This window comes from Cynocephalus volans, chromosome 6, assembly GCF_027409185.1.
Source record: "Cynocephalus volans isolate mCynVol1 chromosome 6, mCynVol1.pri, whole genome shotgun sequence".
NCBI lineage: Eukaryota > Metazoa > Chordata > Mammalia > Dermoptera > Cynocephalidae > Cynocephalus > Cynocephalus volans.
In genome coordinates, this window is record NC_084465.1 from 135,644,802 (window position 1) to 135,668,334 (window position 23,533).

General features: G+C 34.0%; 1 protein-coding gene across 1 annotated transcript in view; it reads right to left on the reverse strand.

The window, feature by feature from the left end:
• The window catches only part of MINDY3 (MINDY lysine 48 deubiquitinase 3), an 81,522-nt gene that overhangs the window by 21,554 nt on the left and 36,435 nt on the right, over nt 1-23,533 (reverse strand). Inside the window, exons 9-10 of the mRNA XM_063100547.1 lie at nt 18,327-18,397; nt 13,769-13,849 (exon numbers count right to left, since the gene is read on the reverse strand). Of these exons, the coding sequence (XP_062956617.1) occupies nt 13,769-13,849; nt 18,327-18,397 (152 nt within the window). The remainder of the gene's footprint in view (nt 1-13,768; nt 13,850-18,326; nt 18,398-23,533) is intronic.

The window sequence follows — 23,533 nt, forward strand, 5'->3', positions numbered from 1 at the left end:
TCAAGCTGGTCTTATGTCTGATCCCAACCTTTGCTTCCATCTTAATCTCCTAGCACAACTAGCATGGCTTAGCTCTAATAAATCAATTACTGTTCTCCAGATATAGTACAAACTGTCACATACCACATTTGTCTTTTTGCTTAATCTTTTTTCCCTGGCCTAGAACACAATCTTCCTTTCATGTAAGTCTAAAACTTATCATGTTCTTTCACTAAGTGTCATCTCCCTGCACCTGCCTCTCCCTTCTTCCAGTCTTTACCACACCCTAGCATAATGATTTGTTTTTTATTTTCCTAAGGGAGGGAAGTAATTAAAAGCATAGCTCAGGAGTCACAAGATTTGAGTTTGAGTCCTGGCCTTGGTACTTATTTAGTAAACAACTATGGAGATGTCATTTTTCATTGGCCCCAGATTGGAAAATGCAAATGACAATGATAACTCACAGCACTGCTTTGAGGATTAAAATGAGGAATGCATGTAAAATGCTTAGCATAGTGCCTAACACATAGACAATACTCAGTAAATGTAAACTATTACAATGTATTATTAATCCTTAAATTTCAAAGGTACTTAGCACAATGCCAAATATTTGCTACATTAGATACTGTGGGAAAACAAAGATAAATCAAGTAGTGTCACAAAAAGAAGGAAGCTGAAAGAAAGAACAGGAGCAACAAGGGAATAGGAGAATCAGTAGTTACAACACAAAAGATGTCAAGGCTGGACCATAAATGCTGAGCAGGATTTTGATAAGCACATTCTGGGCAGAGGACAACATAAACAAAAGCACACACAAAAAAACAAAACCAAGAAAACTCTCAAAACTTATTAAGGGTTAGTGACAGTCATGCATTAAATATGTAAGACCTTTTGCCCTAATCTGCTATCAACTCTACTTTCTATAATTTTTCATCAATTATGGGCAGGCAATATTCACTCTAATGAAAACTCACAGATTTTATTCATGACAGCACACCTATAGGCCCTGCTATCAATGATATTTTATCTTCTTTTAAGAAAAAAATAAATTCAAAGGGAAAGAGGGACTTCTTCCAGGAAGCAGGTTGATATCACTAACATGACTGAGAAGTGATAACTAAAAGAAAAAGAAAATTCAGAAAAATTTCAAAAAAATAGATATACAAATACAGCTGCATTAGGGCACTCAGAGTCGTAGCAAAGAGCAAATCAGGACAATTAATGTTCACTTTGTTTAAAAAGGCAAAAACATTTATAGTATAGTTTGAAAGATTTCTGGTCAAAGTAATTAAAAAGTTTCAGTATTATGGTGGTAGAGATCATTGGTATAACCCTAGATAACTGATTAGAGTTAGCCCCAAGGTGTGCTAAGAAGGTAGGAGGAAACAGCCTGTGGTTAAAAATTCACATATTTTTAATAATTCGAATAACTGAGAATAGTATGGGTAGACTTCTACCCAAACTTTCCAAGTAGTTCACATAAGAGATTAACTTCAGTATCCTTTGTTGTAAATTGCTATTTTTATTTTAGAAGATGGTGTTAAAAGTCACATGACATTATGATTTAAACTATAAAAACAATACTTTAGCCTCTTAAATCCATCTCTTTTTGTAGTAGATAAGGAATTAAATCTAAACATATGCAGAAATTTTTTAATTTACTTAAGATAAATGGATGGGATAACCAAAGTGCACTGAAATATAGGAAAACCTCTGTTATGAAATGCCTGACTGTGAATTTAATTGTATTAAATTCAAATCCCATGAATTTTACCTAATAAAGATACATAAAGGTGAATTTTCTAACAGTAAACAGTAAAGTCTATAAAGTATCATTTTACTTCTTTTCTTTGAAACTGGGTTTATTACATGCAGAGAAATGTATAAATGTTATAGTAGAACTGCCCAATTTCTGAACACCTAAAAAAGGGCTCTGCCACTTAATTGCAGTAGTATTCCTAATGTTACACCAAAGAGTAATACACAAAAGCAGCTTGCTCTGTAGAAATAATTCTACCTAAGTTTCCCTGTAACAGATACCACTGTAAGAACAGTCAACTCACATAGGAACAGTTATTTGTTTTGTTTCTCCTTCTCATTAAATTCAGTTTCTTTCTATATTTTGTGTTTAAATGGTAATGCGTTTTCATGTGTTCTTACCTGAGAAGAAAACTGCTTTATTACAGGAAAGGTCTAAGATGATGTCCTGCACACGCATACAAAGGAGTCCTCTTAAAAGTGTAAGAGAGAACAAAAAAGGGATGTAAAACTCATCTCTCCAACTTCAAAAGAAAGTTTGAAACGGATTACCAAGGAAATTAGTCACTGATCTTCTGAAGATGAAACTAGATGTTACTGGTAGGTTCCAACTATTTTTATATTAATTCTGCAGCAGCTATCACCCCACACTGAGATTCAAATACACAATACAAAAAGACAAATTTATTTTGTCTACTATTTAATCCACATAACTCTAATAATATTAAAATATCATGTTTTCAAATTTAAATCCCTCATCTTTAATTTGCATTGAAAATTAATTTCATAATTAGTTCTCAATTCAAGGGAAAATTAAGAAAGTAACCAAAATAACTTATTCTTAAAACCCAAATATAAAAAAGGAAGACAAAGAATCAAAAGGGAAAATAATGGTTAGAGAGAAGAAAAAGGTACAAGGACAAATGCCCAAATATTCAATCAGGTAATATTTGGGCACTTACAGTACTACATATGTATCATTATGAAAAGACCTGACTCCTAAAATAAGAAAATATTTAACATTATAAAATGTATGTTACACAGCCTTGTTTTAAAAGAGCTAGCTTTTTCTTTTGAAATTAAGGGAAAACGATTCTAAAAAGTAAATAAGTTTAAATATAGGTTCTAAATTTCTTAAGCATCTACTTTTCAAAATACATTTTTTACCTGTGCAGTAGGTTTGCAAGTTTTCAACTAACCTCATCAACAAGTGCCATGGTACAATTTCTAAAAATCCATGCCCACAGGGCATGTTCCACTCAAGGTACAGATCTAAATGTTTTGTTCTGCCATAGCTCAGATGACCTGCTTGGAAAGTTTTCCATTCTCCTTAATAGGAATTAAGTCTCCTTCTTTGAAGAGGTCCATTTACATACTGCATTTCACCTCATCCACATCCTCTTTTTAGAAGTTTCTGTGGGAACCCTGCTGCTTGATGACTTTGCAGCTCCTATAAGGTCGCTGTAGTTAGATTCTGTGATACTCCCCCTCAATACTCCCATTTATATAGGATGGCTTGCATGCAGTTCTCACAATCAGACTCCATAATATACTATGTCAAGGAGTACAATATCAGTTTTGTCGCTTCACAGAGAGATATTTAGTAAGTTAAGAAGATCACTTTGTCCATATCAGATGGAATAGTAAGATGATTTATAAAACATGGCAGACAGTCAAATTAAAAAATTTTAGAAAAAAAAATATTTCTTCATAAAAAGCTAGAAATATGTTATAAATCAGTTGGAAGTTTTACAACCTATTCACATAAGTTAATTATCAAATTTACTTTTATTGCTGATTTTCAAAGAAAACTGACCTGTGAAAAAAATCTCTTCCAGTCCTACAAAATGTACTCAATGATTATCTATACATCAGAAAAGGGGTTCAATAAAATTGAAAAGGTAAGTCCTGGGCCACTGGACATCTCAAATATGAAGTAATAACTTTATTAAGTAAATAGTTCAGCACTCAAATTTAAAATCATGAACTTATACTAAAACTCTTCTAAAAAATTACAGTTAACTACTTACAGTCTAAATTAAACTGTACACTTCAAAAAGAAAAAACAAGATAGTTAAGAGATTTTGCTGAATGAAAACAACTTTCTTACCCATCCTCAAACCATGAAAGTAAATCTTAAATATGATAGAATAGATTGACAATGCACATTCAGAAATATTTATCAAAGTTGTTTCTATTCAATAATAGTGGTGATTTAAGTTGATCAGGTAGAACAGAGAATGCTAGCTCTTCTGCTAATTGCCTTCCATATAGGATGTAACATGTGTTAAATGATTTATAACTTAGAGATCTACTGAATTATTATGATCAAAGACCATTTAGCAATCTTAAACCTCACCCGCCCCCACCCCTTGCTTATCTAACAACATGGTTTTATCACGATTTTTGGTAAGATTAATCTTCAGTCTTTTCAGTAACTTATTTTTTTCAACAAAACTTAATTGAGCACCAACACTGCTCTAGGCATTGGGAAACAGTAGGAGACAAAACAAACAAAAATCCTGCCTTCACAGATCTTACTACTAGAAAGGCAGATAATATATAAAACAAGCAAGTAAAATATATAGTATATGACTAGTGCCCAGAACATTTTAAAAACTCTTACAACTCAATAACAAAAAAGATAAACAACCCAATTAAAAAACAGACAACCTGAACAGACATTTCTCCAAAGGAGATATACAACCAACAAGCATATGAAAAGAGACTCAACATCATTAGTTGTGGATTATACTTACATTTATAAAGCAAATATATTTCACAGAGTCTAGTTCCCTATAGGTTCAGGTTCAGCCTAACTTCTTAAAAGTACATATAAAATGTTAATCTTGCAAAAGACAGGAAACTTTCCCAAGGCTAAAAGTCTCTGCTGTAAGATAAAGAATTGTAACAGGGCAAGGTTGCTGGCTCAAGGACAGACAAGTTACTCATTGATATGTAAAGATACAGGGAAATTGCTGTAGGAAAAAACAGTGTTTGCTAAGATCAAACTTTTGTTGGTGGATCAACTTAACCTTTGGCAAATTGAATTATGGAATGTCACTTTGCTTGTTACCGGCTTCTATTGTTAAACTATTACCCCACCTATGTTCTTTTCCTGTAACTTCGTGGTCTGGAGAATAGATGCAGGGTAAGAACCCCAAATTGTGGTTAATTTCACAAGGAAGGAATGCCTGGCTCTTGAGGGTTCTGGGATATTAACCCCTTCAGAGTCTCTCACTGCTCGGAAGAGATGGGCTTTGAGTAATCCTTTTGCGGCTCCATCACCCAGGGGAAGAGAGGTGATAAATCCGTGTGAGACAAAGCAACAATTAGTCATTAGGGAAATGCAGATCAAAGCCACAATTACCACTTTACACTCACCAGGACGGTTATAATAATAATAATGATAAAGGAAAAAGTCAAATGTTGGCAAAGATATGGAGAAACTGGAACCTTTGTATACTGCTGGTAGGAATGTAAAATGGTTCAACTATTGTGGAAAACAGTTTGGAGCTTCCTCAAAAAGTTAAACATATAGTTACCATATTACCTAGTAATTCCATGTCTAGGTATATACCCAAAGAATTGAAAACAGGTACTCAACCACTTGTACATGAATGTTCACAGCAGCAGTATTCACAATAGCCAAAGGTATAAACAACCCAGATGCCCACGAACTGATGAATGAATAAACAACTTGTGTTATATGCATTCAATGGAGTATCATTCAGCCATAAAAAGGAATGATGTACTGATACATGCGGTGATAAAAAATATATTAGAACTAGATAGAGGGGGTGGTTGCACAACATTGTGAGTGTACTAAATGCCACTAAATTGTTCGCTTTTAAATGGCTAAATTTATGTTGAGTGAATTTCACTTTAATTAAAAAAATGTATCTATATATAAGCATGTCTGTCTGTCTGGCTATCAACAGAGACAAAGTCAGAAAAGGCAGGAGAGGGAAGGTTAGTAAAAAGGGCAAAGAGAGAGGTTGAAATTTTAGAAAGAGTGACCAGGAAAGGGCTCACTAAGGGGAGACGTGAATAATGACCTGAAGGAAGAAATAAATCTTTTATACAGATATCTGAGGTAAGATCACTTTAAGCAAAGAAAAGAGCAGGTGCACAGGGCCTGCCTAGTTTTTGAGGCAGAGGAAAGGAGGCAAGTGTTACCCGGAAAGACAGGAGGGGAGGGCAGTAGGAAATGAGATTAGAGAGGTAACAGGGAATCAGAGGAGGTTGGGGGTGAGGGGACTTGTTGGCTCTTCTAAGGACTGGCTTTTACTCTTAGCCATGCAGGGTTTTGAGCAGAAAGAAGAGTGACTCGACATGACTTACATTTTAAAAGGAACACAAAAGTTACTTGATTGAGAAGATGCTATAGCTTCACAAGAGCAAAAGCATGGTCATCAGTTAGGAAGCTATTGCAATAATATAGGAGAGAGATTTCTCCGATTTTTTCTTTCAGTCCTTTCAGGAAGGGACTTTGTCAAAGCCTTCACAGTTTCATGGATGTAATCTCTTCTCTTAACAGTTTTTAGAAGTTTTCTTTTGATCCCTACACTGTTTCAATTTCCCTTGTCCTTTTTTTCATTTGTGCTGATTTCTGCTTGTCAATAATTATTACTCAAATGTCTGGTGATCCTTTTGTGGTCTGCTCATATTTACGAGAACTGTCTGTGTGGGCAGGACTTGTAAACCTCAATGTGGGGTTACTGGACTGGGCCATTCCACTGAGATACCCTAAACTGCAGGACCTCAATCTTTTCTCTTAACCTGGTCAATCTGCCCAAAGAAAAATCCCTTGGTTACCTGCCCTCGGTCTTCATAACTGAGATTCTACTAACCACTCACCATGAGCCTAGTTCTACTGCCCATAAATAATACCAGGCTATTCCAAACTCCTTCCACCCCAAAGAGCTCTCATTTCTAATCCCTGACAGTCAGTGGTCAGGCCTTTCTTCATAAGATCAGTGGAAAGGTTCTGACTGAGAAATAACTGCATCTTAATTTTTACCTCATGTTTGTCACTGTCTTGCTCTGTAGCCTTGGGCAAATCAATTTGTGCTTCTTTCTGTTTGTGAAAGTGTACAAATAAAAATCAAACATTTATGATATGATTTAGATGAAGACTACTAAGCCCCAAAACTCTAAAGCCTGATGATGCAAGATTAAAGTCACTTTGAAATTTCTGAAGATTCTGCTTTTTACAAAATTACTTAAAAACAAAACAATTTATTAGTGCTAGATAATCTCAAGAGAAATGCATCAAGTAAGAAAGCTTAGAATAGTTACTTCCACAGAGAAACTCATAGACTTTGAAACAGTGTAGGTGATATTGTACCAAGTTACCAAAAGATGCAAGGTATTCTAAATCATTCTTTCTCATATTATATTTAAGAAGAAAATTTAAATTTTAAGTGAACATTTAAAAGTGATGAATTAAATGGTGGTAAGTACTAAAATCTTTATTGAAAAGGTATCACAATAAATTTAAGGAAATCTTGAAACATTTAACAAACAGCACTCATGCTAGAAAAGTGCCAAAGGCTTAAAACTAGACATGTGTAGTACACATTACTGCCAGAAAGTTTCAGTTAAAGATCTTTTGCCACAGCTCTAATTCTTTCTGTGGCTCACGTAGCTAAAAATGAAACACATATAATTATATGGCTTAGGTAAAAAGAATGTTTTCAGGAAGATAACTCGTAAAATTGCTTCTTTTTATGAGATTTTATCATTACTTACTCAACTCCCTCCTCCCAGTTATTTAAAATCTTATTTTCCAACTATGCACAACAAGAACATTATACATTAAATCAAGAACATGTTGTTGAAAAGGGAAAGTTTAACTGTTTGGTAAATCACTCCTTCAAAGTGAAGAAGAAATAATTACAATTTGATTGGTGGATTATCTATAAATATAAAATACAATAAACTTAAAAAATCAACATCAATAAACCAAGGTCAAGTTCTAAATTAAAAGAGACAAAGGGATTGCTATGGTCTGAATGTTTGTCCCCTCCAAAGTTCATGTGGAAGCTTGATCCCCAATGTGGCAGTGTTGAAAGGTAGGTCTTTGGGAGATGACTGGATCATGAGGGTTACTCTCTCATGAACGAATTAATCCATTCATGAATTCATGGGTTAATGGACAAGAGGGTTAATGGATAAGTAGGTTATTGTGGGAGTGGCTCTCATGGCTTTATAAGGAGAGGAAAAAGCACATTAGTGTTCTCTTGCTCAGCCCTCACCATGTGATACCCTGTGTCAAGATGGGACGCTACTGAAAGCCCCACCAAGAAGGCCCTCACCATATCTGCCACTCACCCTTGGACTTCCCAGCCTTCAAAGCTGTAAGAAATTCTATTTCTTTATTAATTACCCAGTTTCAGGTACTCTAAGTGACAGAAAAATGCACTAATCAGAAATAGAAATAACCATATACAATGTTGAAAACTTAATTGGATCCTTGTGGGGAGAGGAATAAAAGCTGGGAAAAAAAGCATTTTAAGGACCATTTGCAAAGTTAATTTTTATTTAGATGGTGAGACTGTGTGTGATTCTTATGTTTGTATGACACTTTTCTGTATTTTTAAAGCTAGCAATGCACATACGTTATTTTGCAATTAAAAATAAAATACATGCTGTTAAGAAAACAATGCTAGGTAAACTATTCATTTTTCAAACCAAGTCCATCATTTTGATAATGCAAACCATCATGAGCCAGTAGCTTCAACTTCTAAAGGAAAGTAGGTTAGAAATAAGAAGGGTGGAGAAGGAAAGAAGAAAAAAAATTCAGTAAAAAAAATAAGTTAAATAAATTTAAATAGATACAATTTTCAATAAAACCGAAGTTGAAATGCCAAAGACATTTTTTTCTGGGAAAGAAAATACTAGAATTTAAAATGGTGGTCAATATGCCACAATTCTCATCATATGCAAAATTTGAGACCTTTGTTAATTTTGTACATAAATACATCAAAGATATTTATTTGGAAAATTTGCAAATTTATGTGCCAAATTTGGAATAAGGAGCCAAAGCCATTAACCACATGACATTAGAATATTTTCAGTGCCAACTATGAGACTATACATGGGTAATATTTGTGGAAATTTTAGAAGTCATATTCCTTGGCACAACATAAATATAAATTATTCTAAAAATTAAAGGTATATATATTTGAATGTCATTGACTTAAAAGAAATACTTCTAAATAATGAAAAAATGAGTAGAAATCAAAACTGCTACTATTTATTTGATGAAATGTAAATTTGTATTTTCTCTTACTTATAACATGCAGTTAATATTACTAATAATTTTTGTCCAAATAATTAATTTAATTTTCAGGATGAAAAAAAAAACATTTCTACTTATTATCAGAGTCTAATACATAAAGCTTTTATTTCTACAAAAATTTAATGATATGCATACAGAACATATAATACTAGTAATTATAACCTAAAACTCAAAAAAAATCTGTCTAATTAGATACTTAATTCAGTTTTCCATTTACATCTGCTTAATTCTTCACTTTAATAGAGCAAAATCTAGCTCTATAAATTGCAGTGTTCCATCATTTCTAGGAAATAGTATAATTATTCCTTCACAATTATTCATGCATTAAATATTACTAGCAATATCTTTTATGTTATTAATTTGCTTAATACATATCCTTTCAACCCATACAGGTTAAATTCAATACAGCTTCTATCTGATATTGATATTTTACTCTACCTCAGCTAAAGATTTCTACTTTCCCAGCTATCCAACATTAAGAAAGTTTTTATCCCTCTACAGACTGGTTTCTTTTGGAATAAAGAATGAAGTTTGGGTCAAATGCTTTTCACAGCTCTTATTAGTGGTACATTTCAACTAAATAAATTAAGTTATTTACATGGTACACCAAGCATTAGTCTGCAATAATAGATCCCCAACCATCATTGACCTTTGGAGGGATATACAAGAAGGAAGTGATATCAGAACAGCTATAGCACAGCTCTCTATATGCCTACCTCCCAACCCCCAACCCCACTCTTATGTGAAGTACATATATGAATAAATTGCTTTGATCATAAGTGGGTATATTCTACAATAGCAAAGCTGTTGAGCACACATCTTTCTGAGGCTCTAAGATCTAATCATTAGAAACATACGTCTCATTAGACATCTCTACCCTTTATCTACCAAATCCAGTCCATCACCAAGTCCTGTCATTTTATCTCAGGAATAAATCTCTCAAATTCATGTAGTTTATTCCTCTCTACATCATTACCTTGGATCAAATTATACTCTTTGCTTACCTGAAGTATGTCAATGGTCTTGTTTACCCATCCCCTAGGTTATCCTTCAATATGTCTGTTCTTCACATTAGCCAGAGTGATCTTTTCAAAATGCAAATTTAATCCTGTTCCCTTCCTTCTTATGTGCCCCCAACCTACTTCCACCACCAATTTTTAATAAGCACAGTGGTGGTCATTACTCTTAAATAAAGAGTAACACAGCTGACTACTTTTCCAGCCTCATCTTACGCCTTGTCCTAAGTCTCAGTGCTCCAGCACTTCTCTTTCAGTTGTTCTCACTACAGTCTTTCCCTCCTTCCTTCCACAGACATTTATTTGCTCCAACTACTTCCTCTGTAGAGAATGGGCCTTTCCCCCTCTTCCCTTCATTTAATCTTATAGATGCCTTAGCGCTCATTGTAGATATTAGTTCTTCAAGGAAATATCCCAGTCTTCCAAAACTAGGAGACATTCTTACAGCATTATAGACCAGTGCTTTGTCAGCACTTATCACACTGATAATTTTGTAAGTGTGATCATTTGAGTAATGCCTTCCCCATTAGAATGCACTCCTCCATAAGAACAGGATCCATATCTACTTTTGCTCACCACTGTATTCATGATGCTTGGCATAAGGTCAGGTACATACTAGATGCCCAGTAAATATCTGATAAATAAGTACATGAGTGATAAAGATAGTAGCAAGTATTACCACCTTCAGCGCATAAGTCACACGAAGAGTTCCATTGCTTTACGTAGGCATTTACAATGCCAAATTACAAATTACAAACTTAAAATATGCTTTTTAACTTATTTGTAATGAGTACAAAGAAGTCAGCACATGAAATGTACATCTAGACAAACAAACAGTTCTATAGAAAGACATCAAAATTTACAATAAATTCCTGAGGAAAAATAAAAACAATGTTTGAGGCCACAGAGCATAGGAGGGGTCTTCAAGAAGTTAATGGAAAGATTCATATTATCTTTTCATACTATTTTTCCACAAACTTTTTGAAGTACCTCATATATAGTAAAACAAACAAACCCACGAAAAACAAACCAAAACTCAAAAATAAAAAATAACAGAAACAAGACCACAGCCAAAATTGCTTGCTCAAATTTAGAAATATTAAAGAAAGAATAACCAAATAATTGTTCTTGTTATAATTTCTAGAACAGCAAAATTTCCAGTACTTTCTATATGATGAAAACTACACAAACACTAGTTTATACTTAAGAACATCTAAAAATGGACCCAATAAATGTTGTCAAGTATTATCGCTCTCATTTACCATTTAAGTGATCATCCAGCTTTGTCTTACTTTATTTCAAAGGGGAAGAAATTCTTTACCTGAAACTCTTTTTAAAAACATGTTCAAAAAGTCCAAATTCAATTATTGTAAAATACATTTAGAAGAAAGTATCTATACTTTTAAAAAACTTCTTAATGAATCATGAAAAAATATTTTTAGGGAATACAAATGTCACTGGAACCCAAGTGTGGAAAATTAGTGCAAAAGCTTTGTTCATTCAACTAATGAATCCCTACCCAACATGCCAGACTATGCACCATATCGTGAGACTACAAAGGTAAGTCTCAAAACAGTAACGATTAGTATAAAACCAAAGAGTTCTAAAAGAGAGATAAGGTACTCGATACGTATGATTTTTAACATTTATAATAAAGAATCTAAAGTCTTATTATAAAATTTTCCATAATCACCTTATGTGCGTGTGCTCTTTCCTATCCTGACTTTTCTGGTAGCTCACAGATACAACAAATAAAGACAGACTTAAATATTATGCATGACTTACATGGCATACATTGAATTTGTGTTTTGTCAGGCCTACATCTATGTAGCAGGATTTTTTGTGCTTTTTTCTTATGAACTCCATGTCTCTAATTCAACATTTCATTGCCCGTGGCTGGGATCTACAGATAAGAAGATGAATGAGACAGCCCCTGCCCTGGACAAGGCTCACTGCCTAAGATGGGCATCCAAAAAAGAGTGCGAGAAATAGTCCCTGTGTGTTGTGTGATAAATGCAACAGCATAATGGAACAAAAGCTATGGGAACAACAAAAAAATACTAGGATAGGTAGGTAAGAAGTATACTTCATAAGAAGGAGGGCATAAACACTCTTGTGACTCTGTCAACAACCCTAACTTTTTCAGATGCTGGAATACAAAATGTCTGCAAAGTCTCATAGCTCAATTGACACTGCTCCTTGTATTAACTTTCTGTGAAATCTCTCCTACTGTTTTGATAACAAAATCATTTCTTAAATGTCAATCATAAAATTTAAGATTCAAAATATTTTCATCTTATTTAATATTAAAAACTTACAGACTTTCATGTAATTTATTAGTTTTGCTAATGTTTAAGAATAGGGCTGGAGGTAAACATAATAAATAATTCTTTGGAAAATACACTTTGTATGTAAATTAAAACTTATTTTCTTTTCTGGAAATTTATAACATGATGAAATCCTCACTCAGGAATTAGAAGCTGTTTGGTTTCTATAATTCACATTCTGTTTTTAACTTCTTCCTCCCTACCTCAGGAGAGCAAAAGCTTTCACACTAAATGCTTCATATCAGTAAGGTCTGTACTTTTAGAGTTGTACTTTATAAAGTATCTTGCTCTAAATCCACTAGCTGGACTTTTGCCAGGATAGTAAAAGCAAATACAGTAATAAGGAATAAATTAGATCCACAAAACTCAGGATGGTCAATTAAGACTTTGGTGCAATTTATATAATTCATAGTTCCTAAAGAAACAAACTTCGACAAATACATGATAAAAAAGCTCATGGAGTAATCATAAAAGTGCGTTAGAATTGAGACTTCAAAAATACAATTTTATATTTCCCCCTTCAGTCTAGCTCTAGCAACTCTACCTGTGATACCAGAGACATTTAATATTTGTTGAATAATGAGAACAATGACGATGACAGCACTTAAGATTTACTGAGCATTTAACTTGTACTAGACACTGATAAACATTTTATATTTAAGCCTGACAACAATTCTAAGAGCTAGGTACTATAACTAATCCCTATTTAAAAGAACTGGGAAAAGACGCTGAGAGATGTTAGAAAGTGGCAAGGCTGGGATTCAAATAAAGGCTGTTTGACACTAAGTTTTAACCTCTCAATTGTGGAAAAATATTATACATAGTTAAAGGCTGAGATTTAGAAATAGCTTTTTTTTATAAAAATTTTGAAATAAACATTCAAATGCAATTCATCTATTTCAATATTATAATCATGTATATTGTAAAATTATGAGAAATATTCTATCTTAAAAGAGCACTTGACTTTAATACTATTGAACGATTAACAGACTTTAAAATACTTTTAAAGGAGATGTTGTAATTAAAATATTTTATATCATGTAAGTTAGATTTTTATCCTCCCTACAAAAGAGCAATTCAAAACTTTTACATTCAACTGTTTTCTCCATAACACACATGATTTCTGAAAAAAAGCAAAAGCTAAAGCTTCAAAGTCAGAAAAGATAAAGAAATTATAACAAAATCATGACAGATTTTATTGAAATGATTCCAAAATCAGAACAGAATAACAATATGTTCTTTAGTATTAATTTAGATTTTGGAACAATTCATTTGTTTAGAGGAAACAGGCTTAAGTTTGCACAAAGATCCAAAGTAAATATGGACTTATGTTACTTGTTTGCCTGATGTCATACTCTAAAAAAATCCTGCTATAAGCATACCTTGGCAAAAAATACGGTGAGGTGAGTTTCACTGCCAACAATCCAAATAGGGAATTTTGGAGATTTCAAGTAAGAACCAACCTAGAACAAATGCAGCAAAATTAAACAAATAAATGAAAAATTTATACTGCCTGTTAAATATTTACCTGTGAATATTTGAAGCACAACTAAAGTGTCCAATTCATACTTAAATGGAATGTATTGTGCCAGAGTGCTATACCCATAGAGAGAGATCAAACCTTCAAGGTTATATACTTAATCTATAAACACTGCATATAGTACAAAAACTTTTTTGCGTGTGTGTGACTGAAAAAAAGAAAGCTTAATAGTCAAAAAATAAAATAGATTTAAAAAATCCATCATGTTCATACTAACCAATTCCACACTTTTATAAAGACACCTTAACTTAAAAACAGCTAACATTATCAATTAAATTTGCTAAATTTTCTTCTCTCACACAGACTGCCTGTAATTGAGGAATTCCAAGTGAATACTTGCCAGTCAGGGCAAATTATTCTTTTCTAATCAGCCCGAAACCCCTGCTGCAACCACCACAGTGGCCCCATGGAATTTATTCTTATCACTAGGAGGGAAGTAGAAAATAGGTACTGTTTTGTATTCACATATAGAAATATTAGTATTTTTGTCATATGAGTTAGATGTGCTAACACGTATGGAAATCTTGAACCAGTAAGAACGATTTAGGAACAGCAGAGAATAAAAGAAAAGAATAAAGAAAAAGGAAAACCTCAGATCAGTTTCAGAGTAGAAGGGGATTTTAGAGGTGAGCAGTGCAAGTCCTTCAATTTATACATAAGAAACCTGAGAAATATACAGGATCAGTGCCTGGTCTGAATTTAAGCAACTAGTGTAGACCTAGAATTAGAACTTAGTTTCTCTGATTCCTACTCTGGTGGATTTCTATTACATCATGCTGCCTCTTGTGGTGAACAGTTTAGGTATTATTTAATTTCTCTTTTTGAAAAAGCATGTTTGTGTATGTATATTTAAATTAAGGTAGAAGTGAGAAACAGGATAAGATTTTATACAGTAGGATAAAAAGGTAAGTAAATGCTGAACTCATGAAGTGTTTTATAATAACAAAAAACAAATTAATTTAGAGCACAAATAGTGCAATTGCTTTGCAAAACAGTTTGGAAATTCCTCAAAAAGTTAAATGCAGAATTACCATATGACTAAGCAATTTTACCCTTGAGTATACATCAAAGAGAAATGAAAACATATGTTCACAAGAAACTTGTACATGAATGTTCACAGCAACATTATTCACAATAGCTAAAAAGTGGAAACAACCCAAACCTCCATCAATTGATAAGTGCGTAAGCAAAATTGGTTTATCATACAACAGAATATCGTTTGGTCAAAAAAGAAATGAAATGAAGCACTGGTACATATTCAAATATTGAAGAACATAGAAAATATTATGCTATGTGAAAGAAGCCACACACAAAAGGCTACATATTGTATGACTCCACTTAATAGTATATGAAATGTCCAGAAGAGGAAAAATCCATAGAGACAGAAAGTAAAGAATTGGGGAAGAAGCGGAAGTGACCACTAATGGGTTTAGAGCTTCTTTTTGGGGTGAGAAAAACATTCTGGAATTAGATAGGGGAATGATTGTGCAACCTTGTGATTAAAAAACACTGAATTGTATGTATTAGTCCTCCTTTACCCATGGTTTCACTTTCCATGGTCTGTTACCTGTGGTCAACCACAGTTCAAAAATATTACATACAATAAGATATTTGGGGGTGGGGGGGAGAACATATTCACATAACTTTTATTATAGTATATTGTTATAACTATTCTATTTTATGAGTAGTTATTGTTGTTAATCTTTTAGTGTCCTAATTTATAAATTAAACTTTATCAGAGGTATGTACATATAGGAAAAAACAAGTACATATAGCATTTGGTATATCCTTGCCTTCAGGCATCAACTGGGAGGTCTTGGAACATATCCCCTGTGGATGGGTGGGACTACTGTACTTTAAAATTGTGACTTTTATGGCATGGGAGTTATAAATCAATTTTTTTTAAAAGTGCACAATCAAAACCACCTTCCCTGGTGGGAGGGGCAGTTGTATACAGAAATATCACTTCATTTCTATTAATGAGCATAAATGGTCAAAATGATATGCAAAATGTTAAATTCATTTTTAAAGGGCAATTTGCTACACTATCAAAGAATGGGAAAATGTTCATATTTACAAAATTAACACAAGCACAATTATTTCCTTAATGCCATTTCTCTAAGCATCTGGTAAAAAGTAAATGTACAAAGATTTTTTTGAAAAGTTATATACAGATGAACACCATAGGGTAATTTAGTTTTTTCAAAATGCTGTCCTGACTCAGTTTCAAGGCCCTGGCTAGAGGCCAGTTTCCTTGAAAAAGCTCCCACTGATCACCATGGAGTCAGGTTCCAGACAACTAGAGACAGCCCCCATGCCCCAGAGCATACAGAAATTATTTCAATTAACCAATCCACAGAGAGCTCACGAAGCCCAGTTATTCCTATCCCATTTGCCATACATAAACTGCACCTTCAGCTCCAGCTTGCTGTTACTCTGTCCCCAGATGCAACCTTCTGTGTGGCCCTGCCTGGCAGCCCTCTCTCATTTGGAGTTTGAAAGGAACAGCACTCTACCTTTCAACTATCCAAGTGTGTTGTGTTACACCATTAAACAAATCTTTAAATCTTATTAAAAAACAAAAACAAAAACATAGTTAACTGATAGAACACTAGAGCAATATGTGAACAGGAACATACAGCAGCTATTCACTTCCCACTAAGATCAAGAGGAGAAAAAAGATATACTTCTGATCTACCTGAAAGTTAAAGAAAAGCAAAAGCACATATTTAGAAAACCTTACAATTCTGGTGAAACTGTCCATTCATTCGTTCAACAAATATTTATTTACTGAGCACCTGATATGTACCCAGCAAGATAATGTTCCTGCCCTCAAAAGGTCTATATTCCATTAGGAAAGACAATAGAAAAACAAATTCAATATTGAAAAAGTTAAGTAAGCAAAAAGGGTCACTGTAAGTAATTATTCCTAATGTGAAAAAGAGTAACTGGAGGCAGTCAAGGAAAGAGTCTGAGGCACAATTTGAAGTACAACCTGAAGAGGAGAGTGAACCATTCATTTAAAGGGCTGGACTATTCCAGATAGAAATGACAGAAAGTACCAAGGCCTACTGCACAGGAAAGGGCTAGACATGTTTGGGAAAGTGACAGGACACCAGCATGGCTGAAGCACATGGTCCAGGTAACAGGATACAAGCATTGCTGGAAAGACAGATAGGATCCAGATCATTAGGGTCTTACAGACTACATGGTAAATATTTCAAAATATAAAATCTCTATACCCTAGCCTCCTGCAAAACACATAGGTGTATGGATGTGCACACACAAACACTTTCTTTTAGAATATATGAGTGCGTGTGTGTGTGTGTGTGTGTGTGTGTGTGTGTGTGTGTGTGTGTGTGTGTGTGTGTGTGTGTGTGTGTGTATTGGGGGAAAGGGGGCACAGTTTGATTCTCTGGTTGCCAGGCTGTCTCAGAATATCTTTAGATTATATAATTAAAGCCAGTGAAAATAAAAGAGCTGCTACTATTTAGCAATATGATCGCTACTAATGAGTAAGGGCAGGATGAGACCTATTTGATTATCATACCCATATCACTCCTGTCCAAGTGTTGTCATGAAAGAGAAAGAGAAAAGCTGTCTGGCCAAAAAAGAAAAAGAAAAAGAAAAAAAGACGACAAGACACTGTTATTGTTACTAAAAATCATCACCACAAGAACCACTGCCATGGAACAACCATTCTAAAATGGAAAAGAAAATTAGATCTACTACTTTCTTTCTCCAAAATCCTGCCATCTGATTAAGTGCAAATCATTAGCAACTTAAACCTCACTTTATTTGGAATACCTAGCAGTTATTTCAGATTGTGTAGGAAGGAATGAAATGTACAGCAATAAATGAAGAAGTATGATGGTAGTTCCTAACCCTTGCACATCTGTTAAAGAGTTTAATGTTATGAAATGTTTGGAATTTCTTTAATGTGAAATCACTTTTTAATGGAATAGATAAAAGTTAGAATTTCAGGCATTTGGCAAATTTTTTTTCTTTGCCTGATAAAGCATTACCAGTTGTTTTGGCGAAGGATACTCTGATAGTTAATGAAGAAATGGTGCTTTCTTTTTGTTCAGTTTACCAAAAAATACATTTACATTCAATAATAGATGTCTCTATTTTTATGTATTATTTTGTACTGGGTTCTGCCTCCCCTCACCCCCCCAAAAGAAACCAATAGACCTGGCATAGAAAACTCAGAATGATCAGCCAGCTAAACTATCCTTAATAATGCTGTTAGCTTAGGGTGGGAGATAGGAAAAAATGAAAGAGAGTGGTATATATTAATAGTAATAAGCTAAAATATGCTGTCATAGAAACAAAAATGGTATCCACAACAGTGGACATATCAAAAAAAAAAAATTAAAGTACCTTAAAAATCAATTTACCTTACAGTATCTTAAAGCTTCCATTAATGTTAAGAATCCTACAGCTGCTTGTTCATGTATACCAAGAAGTTCTGCAAAAAATAAAACAAAAACAAACAGCACTGTATTAGTATATATAAACCTGAAAAGTACGTATATATGTATATAAACACACATATATATGTATACTTATACTACACCAAAACTTTTACTTTCACCCAAACCTATACTTTAAAACTTAACCCATATTTATTAAAGAGGTTACATCAAATCATCATTATGGTACTATTCATTATAAAATACCATTAGATCAGGTTTGTGGTGAGAAAATATGATAGTTCAGATGTACAGTTGTCCCTGGGTATCCATGCAGGACTCCCTCCAGATACCAAAATCCATGGATGCTCAAGTTCCATTTATAAAAAGGCATAGTATCTGCATATAACCTATGCATATCCTCCCACATACTTTAAATAATCTCTACGTTACTTATAGTACCTAATACAACGTAAATGCTATGTAAACAGCTGTTATACTGTATTGTTTTTTATTTGTATTATTTTTTATTCTTGTATTGTTATTTTTTATTCTTTTTCTTTGAATATTTTTGATCCCTGTTGGTTGAATCCATGGATGGGGAACTTGCAGATAAGGAGGGCCAACTGCACATTAAATGTATTTGTAAAACTTTATATTCAATGTTCACTTTTTTAATTAAATAATTTGTTCCCTGAAATCCAGGGAGTTATTGACAACAATAAAAGAAGACAAAGATACTTAATATCTGTGCAAAAGGGCTAACTTCAATTGACTTTGATTTTGAAAAACAAATGAATACACTGATCACAATTAGTAAAATTCCTCATTAGGTAGCAGCGACCCTACTTGCACAATACTTAAAACATGGACATTTGATGCTATCCCTCTCGCCTGTAAATAAACACAGAACTGTGCTTAAGACTAGAGAAATAAAGATGAAAAGAAAATAGTCTCTACCTTACAAAGCCTAAGCGTTTACCGAAGGAGACGGATGGAAAAACATGTGCTCTCTCCCTGTGTGTGCACATATGAGAGCATCTATCTGCTTACAGTGTTAGCGAAGCCTTACAGAAGTGACGGCATTTGAGTATATGTAGGAGTTTTCCAGGACAAAAGAGGATAAGAGAAAATTCAAAGCAAAAAAACCCCCCAAAACCCAAAAAACAAAACACAAAAAAGGAGCAAATAAATATGAAAAAAATGAGGTATTTAAAGAGTGAAGAATTTGTCAAAGTCTCCTTAGATGGTTCTAGTCTGGGAAACCTAATAAATATTAACTAGAATTAAGAAGTAGGTTCTGGAGTTGCATGAAGAGAGGACGAGTTTGATTTTAGACAAGCTGGGATTGAGTTACCATTAGGACTTCCAGCTAGAAAGGGAAAAACAACTGGTTGTAAGGCTCGGGGACACAGGCAAGAGAGGTCAGGGATGAATGTAGAGATTGGGAGTCATCAGAATAGAGATGACAGCTCAACCCACGGATGTAGATAAGACAGAACAGACAAAGCATACAGCACGAAAAGATATGAGATTCTTTCACAACAGAGATGTAACTATCATAATAAAGTCTTTTCACAGGCTGTGGCCTTCAGCTAACACACATTAAGTAGAACTATCATACAGCAAACCCTTGAACAACAACAACAAAAAAATTTGAGAATCTTTGGGTTAGAGCATCCAAAGGAAAAGAAAGATTCAGTGGAGGGGAACAGCCAAATAGGTAGAAATGGATACTTTATAGCTTCGCAAATGTTTCTCTCCCTTCCTTCTGAAATGTGAACAGTACTGAATGTTTTTATGTTCAAAGAAGAATACAATACAAAAACAACACAAGTTTGAACTGCGTGGGTCCACTTATATACAGATTTTTTTCAATAAACACATAGAAAAATTTTTTCAATAAATATATCAAAAAATGTGTTCATGACATACCTAGCCATACAGTTAAGTAGCCTAACTACTTAGTAGGCCATTAGTAGGCTAACAGTAGTTAAGTACTTAACTACTTCTTAAGTAACTAAGCTACTATGCTGCATCCTCGTCCCCCCACAAATGTGACATACTTAAGTAGTAGTTAAGTCAAAAGTTATACATGGATTTTCTACTGTGTGGTGGTTGGCACCCCTAGCCACCAATGTGGTTCAAGGGTAAACCGTATTTGGGTCCATACAAATATGTAAAAAACCTTTCTATTCTAGTTAAAAATTATGTCCACTCTAAATACAATGTATATATAATTTCACATCCTTTTCACCATCTGGTCATGTTTCATCCATTTTTCCATTGGGATATTATGTTTTGACAATTAAAATAAAAAATATTATTAACTCTGTCATTTTTATTGTAAATATTTTAGTATGCATCCTTAAGTATAAAATCCAGATGGTATAAGCCAAGAATTGCAAAAATTTAAAACAATGCCACTCTTCTTACTAATTTTTTTGCTTTTAAGAATTATTCTGTATTAAAGATATTATTTTTCTTAATAAGTAATAAGGATATTGTTATTTTAAAATAAATTAATGTACCTTAAAAAATTTCTAACAAAAAATTTTGATCATTATTTGCCTATAATCCACGTTAGTAAAGCCTTTTTTGGGATCCTCAATACTTTTTAAGAGAGTAAAGGGCACGAGACCAAAAAATTTGGGAATCTTTGGGTTAGAGCATCCAAAGGAAAGAAAGAAGTGGAGGGGAACAGCCAAATAGGTAAAAATGTATACTTTATAGCTTCGCAAACTTTTCTCTACCTTCCTTCTGAAATGTGAGCAGTACTGAATGTTTTTATGTTCAAAGAATCACATATGCTAAGAAACATTTTCATCATTTAATTTCTAAAATAAATTACCACCACCTAGTGTTACGACTAGATACTACATCATTTACTCCCTTGGAATTTTAACAAATATCTAGACAAAATAGTATATACTAAATGCAGCAAACTAGCTGGTCATAATGCTTGGGTAATGAATTATTCAGATTAGGTCAGTTATCTTATGTTTAGGGATATAGTTTGGATAGTAATATATAACAAATGCATTACGTTTATTTCCTTAAGCAGAATATATACTTAAAATTTTTTATATTTTTTTAATGAAGTGCATCATAAGAATATTTATTTTTATACCACGCTATAAACAGTGAGGACGTAATATTCTTACATATCACAAATTACAGATTTATTTGTATGAGACTTTCTCAATAACTGTCAAAGAAGGCTATTTACATTTGCAGAAAATCCTATTAATTTGGTGATTTATTTATCTTTAGTTTTTCTTTTCTAATACTAATTATCTTATAAAAGAAAGTGAAACAAACCATGAAGACTCACCCAGCTTCTGACTGAATTTTCAGGAGTGCTACATATTAAATGGATTAAACCAGATAACACCAGAGAAACAAGATGATTCTTTGGCTTAACTGTTGTATCTGTTTTTATCTTTTTTTTTTTTAATTGACAAATAGAAGTTGTATATATGGTGTATAGCGTGATGTTTTGAAATATGTATACATACTGTGGAATATTTAAATTGAGCTAACATATATAATTACCTCGCATACTTATTTTTTGTGATGAGAACACTTAAAATTTACTCTCAGCAATTTTTAAGTATACAATACTTTGTCACTCACTATAATTACAACGTTGTACAATAGATCTCTTGAATTTATTCCTCCTACCTGAAATTTTGTATCTTTTGACCAACCTCTCCCCAACTGACCCCTTTCCCTCAATCCCATGGTAACCAACACTCTATTCTCTGCTTCAATGAGTTTGTCTTTTTTAGATTATCTGACTATAATTTAGAATTTTCTGTTTAACTATTTCCTTAGCTGGCATTTAAGATTAATCATGATCAGTCTCCATCAACTTGTATCTGCTTAAGTCAATGTGACCAACCACATTTACATATGCAGACTTTTATATTCCTGAGTACTTGGGTTTGCTGTTTTATAGTTTTCTCCTCAACTATTACATCTCACTGCTGTCACTGTATCTTAGAAGTCTCTCATGGGGACTCCATCCCCAGCCCGGCTGAGTGCATACCGATCAGAGACGCACCCTGTTTGAGAGGCCCGAGATCCACGAAGATCACGTGCCCCACGATGCCAGTGAGTGACCGAGCAGGTAGGCCTCACCGTTGCCGGACTCCATCCCCAGCCCAGCTGAGTGACTGCCGACCAGAGAGGCACATCTCCAGAGAGGCCCGAGATCTGCGGAGACCACATGCCCTGCAGTGCCAGCGCATGACTGACCAGGTAGGGCTCGCCACTGCCAGACTCCATCCCCAGCCCAGCCGAGTGTGCACCAACCAGATAGGCACCTCCCCAGAGAGGCCCAAGACCCGAGGTGACCACGCACCCAAGGCGCCAGTGGGGGACCTAGCAGACACTGAGACAGCTGTGCCAAACAGGCAGCCCTGGCAGCACCCTAGCCAGACAATAGTGTCGAACCAGTGGACCGTGAAATCTCTTGCCACAATGACTAAACATCAAAGGAAAGATACCAGAAATATGAAAAACCAAGAAAGTACACTAACAAAGGGTAATAATTCTCAAGCTCCAGATCTTATAGAATAAGAAGCCCTTGAAATGTCTGACAAGGAATTTCAAGTGATAATTCTAAGGAAACTAAATGAGATACAAGAAAACTCAGCTAGACAACACGATGAAATGAGGAAAAGTATACAGGACATGAAAGAAGAAATGTACAAGGAAATCAATACCCTGAAAAAGAATGTAGCAGAGCCTGCTGAGCTGAAGAATTCATTCAATGAAATAAAAAACAGAACAAAGAGTTTAACCAGCAGGCTTGAAGAAGCAGAAGAGAGAACTTCTGACCTTGAAGATGGGCTGTTTGAAATAACACAGGCAGACAAAAAAAAAAAAGAAAAAAGAATTAAAAACACTGAAGAAAATCTAAGAGAGATATTAGACAACCTTAAGCACTCAAATATCCAAGTCATGGGTATTCTAGAGGGGAGGAAAAAGATTCCATTGAAAACATATTCAACAAAATAGTGGCAGAAAACTTCTCAGGTATATGAAAAGACACAGATCTTCAGATTCAGGAAGCTCAAAGATACCCAACTGTATTCAATCCAAAAAGGTCTTCTCCAAGACATGTTATAGTCAAATTGGCAAAACTCAAAGACAAAGAGAAAAATCTTAAAAGCTGTAAGAGACAA